At 39.6% G+C, this 18,974-nt stretch overlaps 2 protein-coding genes across 2 annotated transcripts; both read right to left on the bottom strand.

The window, feature by feature from the left end:
* Positions 1-2,614: 2,614 nt before the first annotated feature.
* On the bottom strand, positions 2,615-4,042 carry bsx (brain-specific homeobox). The gene is made up of 3 exons (XM_027012713.2): positions 3,754-4,042; positions 3,077-3,267; positions 2,615-2,950 (listed from the first exon to the last, which is right to left on the bottom strand). Exons 1-3 carry the CDS (start codon positions 4,004-4,006, stop codon positions 2,708-2,710), a joined length of 687 nt encoding a protein of 228 aa, XP_026868514.1. The 5' UTR covers positions 4,007-4,042; the 3' UTR covers positions 2,615-2,707.
* Positions 4,043-6,320: 2,278 nt separating this feature from the next.
* On the bottom strand, positions 6,321-10,415 carry lim2.1 (lens intrinsic membrane protein 2.1). Its single transcript, XM_035535772.2, has 5 exons — positions 10,216-10,415; positions 8,156-8,347; positions 7,261-7,413; positions 6,707-6,841; positions 6,321-6,476 (listed from the first exon to the last, which is right to left on the bottom strand). The coding sequence occupies exons 2-5, from the start codon at positions 8,328-8,330 to the stop codon at positions 6,415-6,417; spliced, it is 525 nt and encodes a 174-aa protein (XP_035391665.1). The 5' UTR covers positions 8,331-8,347; positions 10,216-10,415; the 3' UTR covers positions 6,321-6,414.
* Between the last annotated feature and the right edge of the window lie 8,559 nt (positions 10,416-18,974).

Here is an 18,974-nt window from a genome sequence, read left to right on the forward strand (position 1 = left end):
TGATAATGTGGACCACTCTGCTCTTTTCCAGTCAGTTCCTGGCCATTACTCTGATTATTTCCAATTTTCCCTTGCCTTTTCTTTAACTGGGAGGGAAAAAACGGGTCAAATAAGGATGACACTTTGAAGCCATCCTGATTAGAGCATACAAACTTGTTTTCTATATTTTTAAAGTGATAATTTTCCCCATAAAATAATCTCAAGCACCTATTTTTTTAATGGAAGCTTTAGATCGTTATCAAAGAGCTATTTACTCATATGTAATATTTTAATTAGATTATAGCCTCTATTTAACCCATCATGTCTGCTTTGATGCTCTGTGTTTTCAGCGCTAAGCCTCAGAAGCGAGGCTAATAAATGCTGGACCTTTTGAATTAATGAGAAATACTGCCTTTCCAGACCGACTCTCTTTGCATCTTTTTATTTTCCCCTTTCCCGCCATAGAAATCAGTTAATTGAAGGAGTCTCTCTCAGCCGCGCATGAAGGAGGTTGAATTAGCATCCCTTTTTACCGATTGGGAGGCCCGGGCAGACGTTCAGGCTTTGATCTGTGGACACTGTTGAAGGAGGCGGCAGGCCCCTGAAAATGAGCTGATGGGACCGCTATTAGAGTGAAATGCATATGCGTCCATGTGTTGCAAAACGCTTAATCTTTTAATTGATCACCTTCCGTACGGCCTATTCTCTGCACGTTTTTCTATTTTCCCCGTAAATCAGAATCACGTTTTGAAAACGACATGAATCGCTTTTCAAAGAGTGGAAGAGTGCCACATATCCTGTTAGGGAGGGGGAAAAAAACATCCCCATTAGCCTAAACACTTCAAATGAATGCGAGCTTCCCCGGCTGTACATGTTAATAACTTAAGGCCCTTAACGACTGGTATTTATGTGTGACTGAAAAATTACTTTTTATTGTGCATTTAAATTTTACGTTTTGAACACAATGCAGGAGGCTCACGCCTATAATGGGCCTATGTAAATATCCGTCTTTAGATATGAAATTATTTTTAAATTGTTTTACGAACAGTTCAATAATCGCAAAATATCATTAAGAATGGTTTCGTTATCAAGATCAATACAAGTAACAATAGTTGTATACGTCTACGTAAATCTCACATTTTCGAACCTGGATGATTCGGGATGCCGAATTCGAGATCCAGGTTAAATTATTCATTTTATATGACTATTATGTATTATGATGATGATAAATTGGGCAATACATGTAGCGGGACATAGGGCATTGTGAACGACTTGCTTTGTAATGTAGGCCTATTCGGTGAGAAAGAGCTGCAATAGACTATTTTTTACAAAGACTAAGTAATACATTTTACTGAGGCCATGTAACATTCCGTTTAAATTCACAACCCACTTTTCCGTCCACTGCATTTTCCTCTCCACTGCAGTAATTCATTTACAGACCGGCAAGTATGCAGATACACAGACTCATATAGGTGGGTGTGAATTACGGGCTAAAGTTCTGACTGAAACTTTTCACTTATGGGTACAGGAATTGGTACAGCAAAGACTACGCCAATATTTAAAGTATCACTAATGTAAAAGGTAAAAGAAGGCACACCTCACCTCATTCACATTTACATTTTGCTTCCTCTTGTCAGCGATAGTCTAGCTTGAGAAGGCCGTAGAAACAGAAAGCTTAGTGGTTCTTAAATAATTAAAAATCCTCAAAACAATTTTAGTTTGTATTTTTGTTCCTTGTTTTTAGGGTGAGTGAAAAGCATTTTCTGGACACACTATTGGTGTTTTGAAAATGTCAAAATACCATTGAAGTAAACCAAAATTTAAACTCTAATAAGAATCTAAATTATAGATAAGCCATTGTAAAAATAACAATTTTGGACGATTTGGCCAACTGCCATTAATGAAGGGCAGTAGGCTAGCGCAATGCACTGTTAACACACGTGCATAAATTGCTTTCATTGTTCATATATTGTAATTACTGAAATGTTACACCAATGCCTATAATAATAATAATAATAATAATAATAATAATAATAATAGTAGTAGTAGTAGTAGTAGCCTAGTAGTATAGTAGTAGTAGTATAATAGTATATTTTTAATTCAGTAAATTACATCTAAAATAAAGATATTCTAAAATAAATATTTTAAACTATTTGGGGAGTTATTGTCAAATGTGTAATATGAAGCATGCTAAAATAGTTTGGAAAGAAAAAGACGTAGTTTATGTTTTGATCAAATCATGATTTGTTTGATAATTCATTCACTGTACATTATTTTTAACATTTCTGAGTTAACAAAAGACAAGTCACAGTTTTAAAACTGATGAACAGTGCGTCAACAACATACTAAAAACGTCATTTTCTTGTTCAGTTCTTATGTCTTAACTGAACAATAGCTAAATATTATTGTTCTATTTACAGATTGTCAATATAATATTTACATTAAAACTCGAAATTTATTAAACTAGTAAAAACGAGTGGTTAAGGGCAATAATAATAATAATAATACTAATAATAAACATGCATTATTTTAAGTTAAGATTTAGTTAGAAATCCACCAACTGGAATCATAAGTCAGTCAGCTGATTATGCATATTATAAGCGCTTGAATAGTATAACTTTAGATGGCTGTTATTTTATAAATTAAAAAAAAGAAAAAACTAAATAGAATTTCCTGTCTAAAATTACAGTAATCAATATATACATTTACAGTGTTAATGTTATTGGGCCTATAGTAAATGTTCAGGAGAGCAGATGTCATCCTCAATATCGACATCATCTTCGTTTTCATCGAGAGTGTATCTGTCGGGGCTCATCCCATGTTTTCCATCTTCTGTACTTTTCTCGTGCATTTCACTCACACTGGAGTTCTCTAGAGATCTGTCCAAGTCATTAGGTGTTTTTTGCTCGTCTTGGGTTTTCCGTAACTGTTTTTTATGCTTCATCCTCCGGTTTTGAAACCAAGTCTTTACCTGCGCAAATAATGGGAATAAATGTTTATAGTCTTACCTATTGGTCTGAATGTGTTGCGTATAGCGCACACCATTTTTAGAACTGAATTTTGCTACATTTTACAATGTACTCGGTTGCAGTCTTACCTGTGTTTCCGACAAACTGAGCGCCGTCGCCAGCTCCACACGCTCCGGTGTTGAAAGGTATCGCTGGATTTCGAATCTCTTCTCAAGCCCGGATAACTGAGAATCCGAAAAGACCGTGCGGGCTTTTCTGCGTCTGCAGTGTTTACCTGGCAGCTCCGGGTGGTGCTGAAATAACGTGGGCATCTGCATTCCTTTAGGATTTAAAAATAAAATTACTCTTGCAAATATTAGATAAATTGATGTAGAACATTCTATATTTCCGTAGCATGGTGATTGATGTAAATTGTTTAGACAGTACAATAACTTATTTAAAAATAAATTTCTGGTTCTTTTTTATAGATACAATTTTTTTTTTGTAATTCTAGGCGACTAGTTAGTTATGTTATTAACGATTCAAGCAAGTTGTCTCATATGAACAAGGTTCCAGGCCTATTTACACTACCACATGATTAAATAATCAGTTTTCTCAGTTATATAAAATAGGCTTTTTTTTAATTGCTGAGAAAGGTGAGACATTCTCTATTGAATGGACTTGAATCCCCGTCGTACCCAAATTATTAATTCAGCTTCGTTCCATTAAAACAACCACAAGAGCCACAAGAAAAAAAAAAAAAAAAGATTAGTTACTTTTTACATCAACACATCTAGGCCTATATACAGAAACAGAAAGTTCTTACCGGAGGTGAAGAAATAGGGATGATGTTCGGGTTTGTGTAACGGGTGATGCGGATGAGGAGCCAGGATTGGAGTTGGCATGAGGGGATATCCATATTCTAGAAGAGGCATCCGGGACGCGAGAGAGTTGGAAAAAGGTGAAGGAAATACTTCTCGCAAAGGCTTGGGTTTGTGTAGCAAAATATCTTCAATGAAGAACGATGTTGACCTCTGGGCAGGCATCTGTGCGGCAGGAGACGTGTAGTTTAGATTCATCTCAGACCTCTGCCGTAACGCACAGATTCAGTCCGTTAGAAAGTTCCTGGCGCTATTTGTACCTCAAAACAAGGCAGTTTACCTCCGTCTCCGGAGCTTTAAAAAGCTGAAACGTAATCTCTTTGTAACCGGTGAGCGCTGCCAGGTACATTACTATTTATTGAGGGAGACTGACAGCTGCAAATTGTGGTCTAGATTTGTACTCAGCCAATAGCGCGACGGCGGGGCGGAGAATTGAATTAGTTCTTTATGGATTAATTATACGGGCAGCAGTGTGGAGGGAGGATCGCTCCCCGCCGTGCTGGAAAAGGTCCTTCACGAAAGCTCGGTTCCTGCAGCTTTTGCGCCTTATACCGTGGCCATTCCAGCATGCTGGTTCTGTCATTTATGTTGACTTGAGTGACTGCAGAAGTCTGTTTAAAAAAAAAAAAAACCAAAACAAACAACTAAATCCCTAATGTATTCAGCAAAAGTGGTAAAACAAAATGTGGGCCGCAAACCATTTTATTCAGCACGGGTCCTGGCCAGTTAAAGTTGCTGTTCGTAAACAGCTCCTATTTTATGATAAACGCATCTGGTTTGGTTTCGAAGTACTGTTAAAACAGCATGTCTATTAAAGAAAGATGCACGTATTCTTGTGGGACTATTATGACAGTGTAGGCTATTGGTTTTGTATTGGACCGTGTCTAATTTTGTAGTGTTTCCCCTTTGAGAAAAGCCGTAGCCAATTACTGTTTTCCTCTAACCGATCTTCGAATCACTCGGTACCAGATATTCCGTGATTTGTCACTCTGAGATTGTATTTAATTGTAGTATTGAAATCCTCGTGGATACAAGTGTGCTTCAGTTCTGTCTCAACTGAGGGGGCGTAATTTGTTGATATCGTGTTGTCATCACATCTCCAATCATGGCGGTTAATGTTAAAAGTGTTTCATTATTGGCAGAAGTCTTGCAGCAATGCTATTAGGTAATTAGGGAGGATGTTAGAGCGGAAGTTGTAATCTTCAAGCGCGGCAAAGGATTTTCATCTGATCAGGTGGGTAGAAAAATTAATTACGGCATTCTATTAGTCATCAAATGTGCTGCTGTTTCAACACTGAACGATGGTCTCAGTGTGAGTAGGTTATGTGTCAGAAACAAATTGACACGACCATTCTAATAACTAATGTAGCTCTGTTTTAATAAGCAGTTAAACTGGACAAGGTAATATTACTGTGTTTTATTCTCTCACTTGAATATAGTTGAAAAAACAAGATGCCACGGCAAAATTCCTTATTAACGGCTAATATGGCAGAAAGGTAAAAAAAAAAAAACCCTATAACTTCAAAAACATGTTACGGACAACTAGTGAACCACCAGAATGTTCATTATTTTAAATGAAACTATTAAAATGTATGGAACTAACTCCAAAAAAAACATAGGCCTACATATAAATTTAGGCACAATTAATTTCATACCTGGTAACAAATTCCTGAGACCGCGGATCACTGTGTGTAACTGAACCATATTAGTTAATGATCTTTTGATTTGGATCTGTCATCGTAATGAAAACTTCTTATTGACTCTAACAACTGCGCTCAAGCCTGCTTATTTGCGAATCTTGGTAACTAGTTGCTTTTACGGCAAAATGAGAAAGTAAATGAATTAATGGTGATGAAATCGTCTTTACTAGGATAGTCGATAGAATCCTCGCGTAGGGGAGGTTAAGCGGCTTTTAACAGCCATTTAATCAAGTGAAATTCGGAGCTTGTGCGCCACCGCGTCAGACCTAAGTGGTGCGTTTCGGTAAGAGGATTGCAGTATTAGCCTACTAGCCTGTACATCTTATGCTTAGAAGACCAATATAGCTATTTCGTTTTTATCGGTAAGTCCTGTGAGAAAAGTCCCTGGTCATTGTTCTCTGCGACATGCATTAATACAGCAAACATCTCAACGCGCTACCATTCTGATATCAGATTTCTGAAATAACTTGCAATCTGATGAAATACACCTCCTACAGTTAAGATATATGCCTCGGAAGACATTCAAAAGCTTTTTGTGGATTACCGTCGCTGTTACACTGCTGATCTCAGCATTTGTGATTATTATCTTTATTTTTGTCGGGGAAAGGTTGTGAACATTCCGTCACCTGCTGATGGTCAGGACCTTGAATCATATATTGCCTACATAACCTGTGCTTAACTTTCTGGTTAACTCTAGATGCATACGAGACGTTGGTATACGTACACTGGCTCACAAGTAAACACGAGTGGCAATAGAGTTTAGGATTCTTTATTTTAGTTTCAGTTTTCATTTTCCAAAATCCATGCAGGAATTCGCGCTGGATGTGGATGTGGAGGAAGGGAGAATCGCTAATGGAACTCGGAACCACACCGGTATTATCGTTCATCATTTCATCATTTCATCTCCTAGTGGGTAGCCGGGCTTCTAGGGCTTACATCCATCCGATAGGAACACATATAGAAAACACCTTTAAAAAGACACACACACACACACACACACACACACACACACACACACACACACACACACACACACACACACACATACATATATACATATATATATATATATATATATATATATATATATATATATATATATCACAATGCATAACAAATTTCACATAGAAAAAAAACAATCGACAATCGAGATGTTAAATGCGTTAGAGTTCTGAATAGACTACACACTGTTATTTACCTGAAAAGAAAGTGAGTACAACTGCCATCCAGCCAATGATGTAGCACCAGGAGAAACGCCAGCTGCCATAGCTGGGTACAGGGTAATGTACTGTTACCCCTGTGTACACTGTCATCGCCAGGAACACAAATAAACCTGGTAATAAAAACAGCAAATCCAAGTAGTATTTCTGTTGCATTAGATTTCACTTATTTATTTTGTCACATACATTAAAAAAGGTCCTACACTGAATGTGAAGCTATTCATTAATGTAGGCTGCTTAAAATTATTAATTATTGTCATTATTGTTCATTATTATTATTCATATAGGTTATTTCTCATCAGAAGATATTTTCATTTCAACGTGAGTCATGGTGATAGAATGAACTAATAATAAACTCTTAACACTTTATACTGTACTCTAGCTGTACTTTAAATCTTCCGCTAAATATTCGTCGACGAATTTAAAAAGAATGCGCTGAATTTATATAGCAGTCATTACCAGAGCAAGTGCATTTGCTACAGAAAGATATCCAAATCAAAGCCAAAAGGGAGAACGGATGAATACTACTAACATGAGATGAAAAACACTGTGCCTGCAGCAAACGTTTTATCAAACCAGTCGAAGGACGTTGAATGACGGATAAAGGCCATGATCCCGACGATGACGCCAATGAAACATGCCAGTAGAGATAAGATCATAAATGCCCGTGTGGTGTCCCAATAGGCTGAGGGCACAGAGAGGTCAACAAAGGTCAACACCCAAAATAGCAGCTAGTCTACAATGTAGGTAGCATGATTAAGCTGTGATGCATATTATGACATATTTTGTTTTCCACCAACAGGTCATGCAGAAATTGTTACTGAATATACAAATATTTATGGTATGGTATGGTATTCAGGCAAATTTACCATTTTCACATAGGCTGTGGCAACAGATGTTGTAGGAAAAAATGTTTGGGAGAAGTGGCTGAATGAATTAGACCCATTTCAGTAAATAGGTCTGTAATGAGTCAATTAAGAAAAATTCAAACGCATTCTGTTCTCAGGGGGCGTATCCTATTACACTGGCTACTGTATGTGAAATCCTTTATTGAAACAGTTACTTGGTCATCATTCATAAATATATGACTACTTTAGTAAGCAACATTCTCCAAAGAAAACTTAAAAAAAAAAAGATTTGTGGCTAACCTAACAGGGCTGGGTTTCCCATACACATTGTACAACGAAGCCCATCGATAAGTGGTAGAGCAAGTATTACATGAACACACTGATGTAAGATCTTAACACTGCCTTGGTTTTGGGAAACAGGGCTCTGATCATTGTGTCATAATAATTCTGCCTTTAAATGTACTATGTAAAGTAATTAATGTAAAGTCTGATATACAGTTTGTATAGCACATGCTCTAAAATGGTGAGTGTTGAACAGACTTGTGAAAGGATGCCCGGTCAGCAGGCTGTTGACCTCACCGATGCTGTCCGTGTGTGGGAAGCATTTCCCAGGTGTGCAGTATCGCCACAGGCCCTGGTGCATGTAGTTGTTTGAGTGACAATACTGCATCCAATAATCTGTTGCTGTGGAAACAATCAGGAGTATATTCCCCACTCCCGCACAAAATAGCCCTCCTCCCATAAAACTGTACATCCTGCGCCTGCAACAGACTACACACGCACACGCACACGCACACGCACACACACTCACGCACACGCACACGCACACGCACACACACACACCCATACACACGCAAAGACCCACACACACCAGAGTTGTGTTAGTATCAAGAGCCTTCGTTGGCTCCTCTCAGCAGCCCAGCTCTTCACTCTGAGGGGCCTAAGTGCCTGTAATTGCATTGTAATGAACACATTATTTCCACTGAGTGAACCGAGAGGTCACAATCATGAAGCTACTACACTGCCACCCTTTCTCCCTTTGCCTCTGACTCTATCTCTCTCTCTCTCTCTCTCTCTCTCTCTCTCTCTCTCTCTCTCTCTCTGTCTGCCTCTCTCCCTTTGCCTCTGACTCTCTCTGTCTCTCTCTCCCTTTGCCTGTTTTCTCTCTTTCCCCCTTTGCTTGTTTCTCTCTCTCTCTCTCTCCCTCTCTCTCTCTCTCTCTCTCTCACTATTGTAGAAAATAAGTCAAAACACATTTGATAAACATGCAGAGCTTTACTGCAAAAATGAAATAATGATGGTATTAATACCCATCTGTCCTGACTTATGTCACAAAAAAGAGAAAGATATGGTAAAATATCAAAAGCTTGTGCCTAATTACCAGTAGAGGGCATCACAGCTTTGACCTGACACACTAAAAAGTGAATTGCTGAGGTACTGCTCATTTATGTTACTCATTCAAATGTTTGAGTTAGATTGTGTTTGTATTATGTCTGTGTTGCGTTGTTAAAATGCAAGCTGGGTTATTAATATACCCCCTTTATAGAAAAATGGTTTTGAGTTATCACATTAAAAATGAAACCAGTGCCCATATTTAAATAGATTTAAAAGAACTACCTTTTTACCAAACATGTATTACAGTACATATGATTTGTCAAATCAATCTGACTCACATAAAAACTGACAGAAAGTGTTAATTAAGAACCCAATTATTAATGTATACACATCTTTTGTCTCACTCTATTTAATTTTTATATTGGCTTAACTATGAATTATGTTGTCTGGAAGGTAGGAACGAACAAACGGTACCAGTTAAACAAACTCAGTACCAGTCAGGGTACACCCGACTGAATATAGATTAAAGACAAAACGTTAAAGACATTTTGATCTAAAAAGTGAAGGTTGATGCACATGTATGTCTATAAACAAAAAATGTAAATCTAAAAATTATTTTTGTAAATGAACAAGTGGTTGTCATTAGACTTTAAACCCAGCCACCAACTGCTCAGTGTTGGAAATTCTTAAGACAGTTGGAGACACACTGCAGGTGCCTGCTTCATAAAGGTGGTTGAGAGAATGTCACAAGTGTGCTATGTTGTCATCAAAGCAAATGGTGGCTACTTGGAAGAATGTCAAATATAAGATAGCTTTGATTTATATAATACTTTTATTTTGTTACTGCATTGTTTAATATTTTGTGTCTTTGCTATTATTCTACAATGTGGAAAATCATAAACATAAATTAAGAATGGGCATGTCTGATCTATTGGCAGGTATTGTATTACAAAAAGACTACTAAGATTTTATACAGCAGCCCTGCATACCTCTATATTAATGCCTTTTCCTCTATAAAACTCAATCAGATATGGATAGACCAGTGACAAGAGTTAATTTAATTTTCCCTTTAACTACATCAAAATTCCGTTTCAGCAAGAAGATATTTTCAAAAGGTGATAGTCTACCTACTCACATTTCCTAATTTTGAATACATATGCAAGGGTCTGTGGTTACACCAAGAGAACACTGCTTTTATCTACACTCTACCTTGCAACTAACTCTGCAATACCTAAAATTCACTCTACAGTGCAAAATACATTAATTGAGAATATGCAATATTATAAAAGTGTGCTCACACTCACCTTAATATTTGGGGCAGTGTAACACTGTGATGGAAACACTGTGGGGCTTGTTTGGTACAGGACACCAAGGCCCTGTCATGTCAGCACCAGCAGCAATCTCTTAGCCTCGGCGTTTAGTGTCTGAAAGAGAACAGGAGAAAGAACAAACAGAACATGAAGACAAAGGCTTAGCCAGAGACATAGCCGATCAGCTTGGGGTAGTTTTGTGAGCTGGGAATCTGCTGAAAAAAAAAGAAAGCAGAAATGAGGCCGGAGCGCAGGCTAAACTGATTCTGGTGAGTACGCATTTTCGTTGGGCAGCTGCTGCTAATCTCGCTGTAGTCGAGACAAGGCCAGACAGAAACCCAGTGCTGTTGCTGGGCACTGCCACCTGCACTTATCTTCAAAAAATGCATGGTGTTTCAGTTAGCAGTGTGATGTTAGCATAGGGGATGTTCAATGAGCACAGAGGGTGATGCAAACATTACTACTTTACCACAGACAAAGTATCTGACATATATGTCATATTAAATTGCATAAAATGTGTAGAATAAATCAATATAATAAATCAATATACTCCAACTAAAAACTGATGAATTATATATATATATATATATATATATATATACACATACACAGCTCATAAAGTCTATATATTAAACACATCAGGATTTACCTTGCTTTTTTGCATAAAAGCACACAACCCCATAACTCAACAAAAAGTAACTCAACACATACCACTGCTTAACAAACACTGTAGTAGCTAATGTGCAATACTCTAAAATGCCTGATATTACACATTGGATACTAATTCAGCCTGTGCTACGATGAGCCTCTTCAAGCGAGCCCAGGTTTGCTTTCCTGGGCTCTTATGTGCGTTAGGGGCTTTTTTCCCCTGCAGGAGGGGGTCTGTCCTCTCTTCTGCTCACAGGGCCCGAAGATGAAAGCACCTCAGTGGCTCCATTACCTGCATTAGAGCAAGTTGCTCAGACCAATTGACGACTACAAAATGCAACAGGAGAGCCTTTTTTTCCTCCAGGGATGTGAGTGGCGTACTTGCGTCTAACTTCATTTTTATAGACCACCGCCTATTTTGTTCCATTTCAACGGAGCTGGAAGAGGAGCATTTGATATCATCCCGAACTATCAAAGTGGGCAATATGTCTCGGCTAGAGAGAGGAACAATTCTTCCCCCAATACAGCTGGCTTTTCAAAGATGAATTTGTTATGGTGCATGTGTATTAAAGCACGTTAATGGAAAAAAAAAGATCTGGATACACATGGCTATAAGATCACATCCAGTGGGTTTAGAGAAAAATTTTATTCATTCATTCAGTTTATTCATTTTAGAGCTATCTATTACAATTTAATGGCACAATCAAAAGCAATGAGGTTTTTTTATTATTATTTGGGTGCTAATAATGTCACTAAGGATATTTTTTGAAAAATCCATAAATGTTTTTAAATCTGCAATTCACTCTGTTTGGCTTATTGTATATGTAAAAGCCATACTAGGACCAATATATTGCAACTTTGTTATCGATGTGGCTCCACTGGTCTCTATGTGTTCATGACAATTTGGCGATAGTCCATGTGGATAAATGTTATGTTTTTTTGTGGTTATCTTGCTGCCATGTCTGAAGCACTGATAAAGAACCAAAGCATTAATAAATAGTAAAGAATAACAAAAAAAGAGGAAAAAATGGTTATAGATCAGTGGTCTAAATACATCAAAATGCCAACCAGCACTTCCTGGCATCGTACAATTCAACAACACGTGCAGCTATCCCCGTTACTGTTTTTTTTTTTTTTTAAAGACAAATTATTGTTCAGTGACATCTCGGCAACTCATCCTTTGCAAGTGTTCTTTGCTATCCTTAGGTAACATGTCCACTGGCTTGCTGAAAGGTCAGTATGGATATCGGACTGATTGTTCCTTTCTATGCTGTGTGCCCCTTTCACTACCTCTCTCATTATAGAGCACAATACAAATCAGCTTCCAGGCCCTGACCTCTAAAACGTAATGCATGCAGCTTGAGAAACGTCTCTGAGTCCTTTAAGTTGCCAGCCTCATCCCCCCCCCCCCCCAATGCTTAAATCAACTCTTTAGAATTTCATTCCGCTGCCTTCGGTAGGCTAATTTGTACAGCAAGTGCTTTCAGCATTTTCCCCAGCATTTAAGCGGCGGCCTTAATCAAAAGAGCATGCGGCCGATTCACCGTCTCGCCGCTTCCAGACAGCGATGTGGATGTGGAATAAAACCCTTCCACTTAACCACTTAGATGAATATATCAAGAAACTCATTTGTCATTTTAATTGCGTGATTTGAGGAGGCGCTGCCTCGCTTTGCCTCTTCCATTTTGGTTGATTTCCAATGTGAGCACACATTAGATTGATCTATGAAAGACTGCAGAAATCACAACACTTAAGTCTTTTCATTTCGGCGTAATTAGATAATTGAAATTCCTGTCACTGTCTCTACACTTTAGCAAAACACAAACATTACACACACCAGAGATGAAAGGAATTGCTTTTTACTCTCTCCACTTTTACATTTTTTTTTTAGTTGCTTTTACCTCTCGTTCTGATTCCCTCCCCCCACTCCTGATGCTCTTACACACGCCAAAGCTTCACTCTGTCTCCCAAAGCCAGACGTTGCGCGGTGCATGTCCATTTTGTTGAGATTTAGCAGGCCCATTAAGTGATTGCTGCCTGAAATGACAGGGCACATTTCTCCTGATACACTCTGAGAAATATGGCTGGTGCACATTAAGGAAGCATTACTGGAGCCCATTCCCCTCCAGCTGCAAGGATATCCATTAAGGTGGCTCACAGCCCTAAATTTTTCCATTTTCTCTCTCACCAAACTTGACTTCTTGTATTATTCCCTCCTCTGTTTTGTCATTTACAGCAACAAATTATATCAGGGGGAAGCTGCCTCTCGCCATGTGTCGCCTCTCGCTGTGCCTATTTTCTGTGACTGATTCTGAAGTGTCAGAATGGACACATCATTAGCAGATAACTAGGCCTGATGGACAGGTGCTTAAGAGTTCTGTGCAGTAGGACAACTTTTCCACTACAGCCTCAGAGACGTTTGTCTTGAGGAGCGGGGCTGGCACTCAGGGAATGCGCATCATGTGATGACTTCATGTGGTTTTAGTTGTGGATCTGTAGGTCTTGGCTTATTATTATGCTTTTCATAAAACTGATTCATGCTATTTTTTTTTTATTTTTTTTGTCACAGGTTTATGATTATAATCAGTTAAATATTTTAATCACTGTAGAAGTTGCTTTCTGTCTTGGTAACTTACAGCTTAAAATTGTTTTGGTATTCCCATATTACTGCTAAGAATCAGATATTAAAAATTTTTAAACCTGCCATCAAGGCAACAAGCAGACACTCAAACATGCATATCAACAGGCAAGACCTTGATCTAAGCACTGAGAAATACAAACCAGCTTGCAAAAGCCTCTGTTCAGTGTTCGTCTCCTGCTGTGCTGACATTCTCATTGCGCTTTACCCATTAATGCTGCCATTGTTGGTCCTGGGGACTCATGGGGTCCTACGAGAGGCTCAATAAGCACTGCTTAACCAGACACCGATGTCCGTTCGCCTGTGGCGGTCCGACTCGGAGTACAGGCGGTGGGCTACAGCCCTGCAAGCACTTTAACCCTCCCAAGCACTTTAACCCCCCCCCCCGGCAACAGTGAGAATCAAACGCAATTAAGCAAATCTGGGCCAAATGCAGCTCAGGCTTTGCTCTCGCTTTGCATGACAAGGGCGGTGGAGAGACGGGCAAGCAGCACGACATGGACCCCCAACGAGGGGTCGTGTGATCCCTGCAAGTGAGCAGGAGGGGGAAAAGGGGCACGCTCTCATCTGCCCGTGCAGAGGAAGAGGAGGAGGAGAGGGAGGATGAAGGTCTTTCTCAGCCTGGCCAGGAGAAGCAGCTAACCCAGGAGGACAGGCAGGCGGAAACGGAGCCTACAGCCGCACTGGTGGGCTTTCAGCAGGCCCCATGCCAGGCCAGGTGACCTTTCTTTCAGCTAACGCCCCATGCCACGGCGAGTTAGTGCTTTAAAAGCACTCTGGCACCGAGCATCGGGGAAACGTGCGGCGCAGGTTCTCATGCAGGCGTGCGGCTAATAAAACATTCAAACATTTATGGAGAGAATTATGGCGCGGCAGATGTCAATAGTTTCATTCAGTGCATCGATTTTTTTTTATTTGTCTGAATGAATTGGTGCTTGATGAGAAACACTCACCTTCATGGTTCTGGATTGCATGGCATAGATTGCAAAGTAAAAACTAAAGCTCAATATAAAACTCAGCTTCAGCCCAGCCCAGAGATGATAGATGTAAGTTACAAATCGCTCACACCGGGAGGTCCCAAACACTCGGGTTATTTCCATTACATATGTTGGGAATTCTCAGTACTGCAGGAGCCTTTCCCCAAAGTGAGCACCCTTCAGATTGGTGTGGTCTGATTTGTCCTCTGCTCCCACTTTTATCTCAGAAAAGAAAGGTCTTCACGGGTCACTGGGCATATCTGTCTGAAAGGCAGCAGTTCGTGCTCAACTCCCCCTCCCCAACAAGCTCCATCTACCAGCATGCACCCCACCCCAGTCCAAGTGCCCTTTCCTGGGGCACACAGCAGGAGATGCACGCACAGGCCACCGTGCCAGCGTCGGAACAGAGCAGCCAGGGTCGCTCCTTCCTGTTTCCTGTCCGGCGCTTTAGAGTGCCTTAAATCCCTCTCTCAATCGCTCACCATGTACCCTTTTGTCACTGAGTTTATTCAGTTTCTCACAAAGCTGCTTAAACTTGTCAGACATGGTAAATCCATTTGGTTCTTTTTGGCATGTTGTGTGGAGCTGGAAACAGTTGATGGCTTTATGCTACAGTCTCTCCACCCTGCAGCAAAGCTTGTACAAAGATGACCGTGTTTTCAATGTGAGCCTTAATCTGAGCCACCACCAAGATGTGATAATGTTACAATTATGTGTTGTATAATAATATCATAATATCACATTAGGAAACTTTTATGTGCCAATATCATATAAAAAGGATAAAACTCTAAGTCATATGTTAAGGATGTAATTACATAGACTGATAATACCTTTTAATGGGTGTAATTTTGTTTGCTAAAAACATTTCATCTCTTGCCAGCGCCATATATTTTTCCCATGGCAACAAATGAGAGTTTAACTGTCGCTAACTGACACCCAACATGTCACTCATTTGTAAACGTTACCTGTAGTTAGCACCTACTTGAGAGTGCATTTCCCCTCTGATCCGCAGTTCGTTTCTCTGTCAGACGCAAAATTACGACTGGCAAGCACAAAAGCACCACTTTAGCGCCAGTCAGGGCTGCCGGCGGCTAATTAGCCTGTTGGTAAAGCAATCGGGTCTATTAGTCCCCCTTGCTGCTCCCTGCACACACTGCACTTCCTTATCACATGCCTATTGATTCTGACTTCGATGAAGGAAAAAAAAAAAGAAGAGAGAATGCATTGCACTTGACTCCTTAATGCACTCTAAAAGAGCAGTCATTTTCAAACATGGACCGCATTATTAAACTGAAGTGCCTGCATGCAGGGTTAAATGTAAGTGAAAGTGCATTTTAACCTGTCATTTAGGACTGGTATTCTTGTTGCTTGCAGAGGGGTCATGCCGATTTTAACACTAATAAACCTTTGACTCTTAACACTGATGTTTTAACGCATGCTGTGCATTAATCTGTATGGTAACCCTTAATGAAATGTGTTATTACATGTGTCTGATGCATTGTATGCTACCTCTTCACTACTGTTTGGCAGCTTTAATCAAAACACCATTGACAGCTTACTGAGGGTGACCGTAGCAAGTGGAAAAGAAATAACTTGGACATAAGACTATTGTTTGGGTAATAAGGTCAGTACAATAAGGTTTGGTCTACCGAGGCTCTGAGATATTGATTTATTTGACTAGTGGCTTTCTAATGACCTGATTAGGCCCAATTTCCTGCACGTGTATCAGAAATAACCATGCCATTTGTTTTCACAATTGGATTTTGCTTTTGGATTAGTTATTTTTAAGTGATTCAACAGGACTAAGTGATAAAGTGCTTCTACTTGCATATCTACAGGATGCAGTTTTAGTGTAGTGTTTTGATTGTGTTTTAGTGAAGTAATAAGAAGCCAGAACTACATAGATGTTAAATATCAGTGCTGAATTAAGGAGAGAATCCGTAGTAGTAATTGCTTGATAATACAGTTTACCAGTTTATTAAGCCAGACAGTCAGTGGCACAATGTAGAGAAATATTAGCAAGCTGCTGTTATTGCTTAAGCTAATGTACATTTCACAGGCATATACGTTACTTTCTGAAAATCTCACATGAGACTGCAAACTGAAAGTCTTTCACCCCACCCATGTATGCTAAATATATGCAAAATTATTATCTAACAATTAAAACATTTAATAATCTGCATTTGAGTGATTTCCGGCAGTAGTAAATGCATGAGGGTTGAAGTTTCTTGCAGCCCTATTGAGCCACACAGCATGGCTCTAAAGGCTGATAATGAAGAAATGGAAAATGGAGCACAAATTGACCCTTTCACAGCATGCTCTGAGCGTTTGTATGGGTACCCGCAGAGCCCATCCCACTTCCCATCAATAAAATAATTTAAGAACACATTATACTCCTTTAAAAGGTCCCATTTGTCTGACCAGGTGATTTTTAAAAGAGCCCTTGGATTAAAGACACCCTGCTTCAGGTACTTTTAAATCAGCACAATCAATATGACTTTGTCAGCGCTTTGTTTAAGGGAATATGAAAAAGGAAATACGAGTGATTTTGTAAGATTTTTTTTTCTCTTTTGAATCACAAGTTAAGTCAATAAATGTGTGTGAATGGATTTTTCAAAATATATTTTATCAGTGTATTGGAGGGAGGGAGTCTTTGCACACGAGGTTTAACAAGCAGCATCTGTGCTATTCTTTGAGACACAGATGTACACATTAAGACAGAATGGCTGAGGAAGAGTGAGCACTTTCTTTTTTTTTAAATTTTGTTAACCCCAGCCAGAAAGCTGTTTTTGTTCAGCTCACGCTTATAGAATACTCGTGCGACTCTACAACATTAAATATTTCATTTACTGAATACAATTGCTGTGCTCCATTAAAGGCCCCATCAAATAAGACAACGCCAGATTCCATTGTTTGCAAATGTAACAAAAGTATTTCATGCTTGTAAACCTGTCTGTGGATGTTCCTGACTGTTGGTTCCTGGATTCAGAGGTCTGGCTATAAATTGCATGAGTATAACATGCACACAGCTCCCCCTTGCAGTTTTAAATGTAATGATTATTTTAAAGGTAAAACGTAATGGGTGTTGTCCTGAATCTTAACATAATACCTACCAATGAGACCTTTAATATTTTACCCCAAATGCATGGGTCTTCCACCAGTCATGATCTGGCTCTGAATTTCAAGTTCCTCACTACAACTCTTGGTATCCTAAGACAGGCATAAAGGCAAAATCAGAGGCAAAGCAAACCAAATGAATGGACAGTGATAGCTTGTTTTCTATGCAGGTCGCTGGTTTAGGCTTGTGGTAGTGCGTATATGTGTGACACTAAGTGTACGAGTCTGTGTACGCGTGTACATGTGCACATGTTTGCGTGTGCTTGTGTGTGTGTGTGTGTGTGTGTGTGTGTGTGTGTTTAGCCCAAGGCTTCAGGCTACGGCGCGCGGCAGTGATTTGGCATGTTAGTGAGCATGTCATGCTTAATCAGACAGAGAGGCCCGCGTAATGGAGAGAATGTGAGCAGAATCACACGGAGGCAGCGTGCGCTGGGCCGCCGTAATACGGCTAATTCCTGCTCCGGCTCCGCTGCCGCACAGCCCAAACTGGGGTCAGAGAGAGGTGCAGACAGCTTCAAATGAACAGCTGTTTCCTGCTAACAGCATGTGGACCAGAGACCGTCGCATGCCAGAGCACACAGCTCCCACGTTCCTTCCGCTTCCATGCAAAAGTATGTATGATCAAATTGGGGCACAACCTTTGGAATATCTCTTCCATTCTATATGGAATCATTTCTGAAGCCGGCTTCAATCACTGGCTATGTATTTAGAAACACTCAGTATAGGAAGACAATAAAGTATACACTCGCTCTAAGCAAATAGCCTTTTCCCTTGCGATGTTTGTTTGTTAGGATTTGCAAGCAATTTCCTATTACACAGGTGGTCCTCGTAGGCAAATAAGGAACCTGTGGGTGCATCAGGACAAGGATATGCTATCTGAGCCTTACCAATCATAAGATACACATAGTTTAATGTAGTAATGAAAGTGCATTTGTGAGATTCGTGAAATCTCTGTAGTTCATCTCCTTGCCTGATTGAAGCTCATCACCCAGAATACTCAAGCTAGATATTCTATATCTGTATTTCGCATTGTGGAGACCAGTGTCTGCTGCACCTTCTTATTGATACTTTATATTCATACTGTATTTATGGAATATTGAAGTAGCATTTGAAGATGGAACAGACAAAATTGGTGTCCCCTGCGAATGTAAACATGACAATAAATTTGAGCAAAGCATTCTTTGCTATGTGTTTGCAGGTAGCTTTTGCTTTGCATCCCGTTTGGTTGAAATACTAAGTCCAAAAATGGGATTTTGACATTTAATTCTCAAGCCAGACTGTTTTGAAATGAGTGCATTTCATATTTGTTTTTCGCCTGTCTGGGTGCATCGGTGTGCGCCTGGTTATGTGCATATGCGTGCGTGTACTGTATC

The sequence above is a fragment of the Electrophorus electricus genome, chromosome 19, assembly GCF_041902795.1.
Source record: "Electrophorus electricus isolate QZ-2024a chromosome 19, ASM4190279v1, whole genome shotgun sequence".
Classification (NCBI taxonomy): domain Eukaryota; kingdom Metazoa; phylum Chordata; class Actinopteri; order Gymnotiformes; family Gymnotidae; genus Electrophorus; species Electrophorus electricus.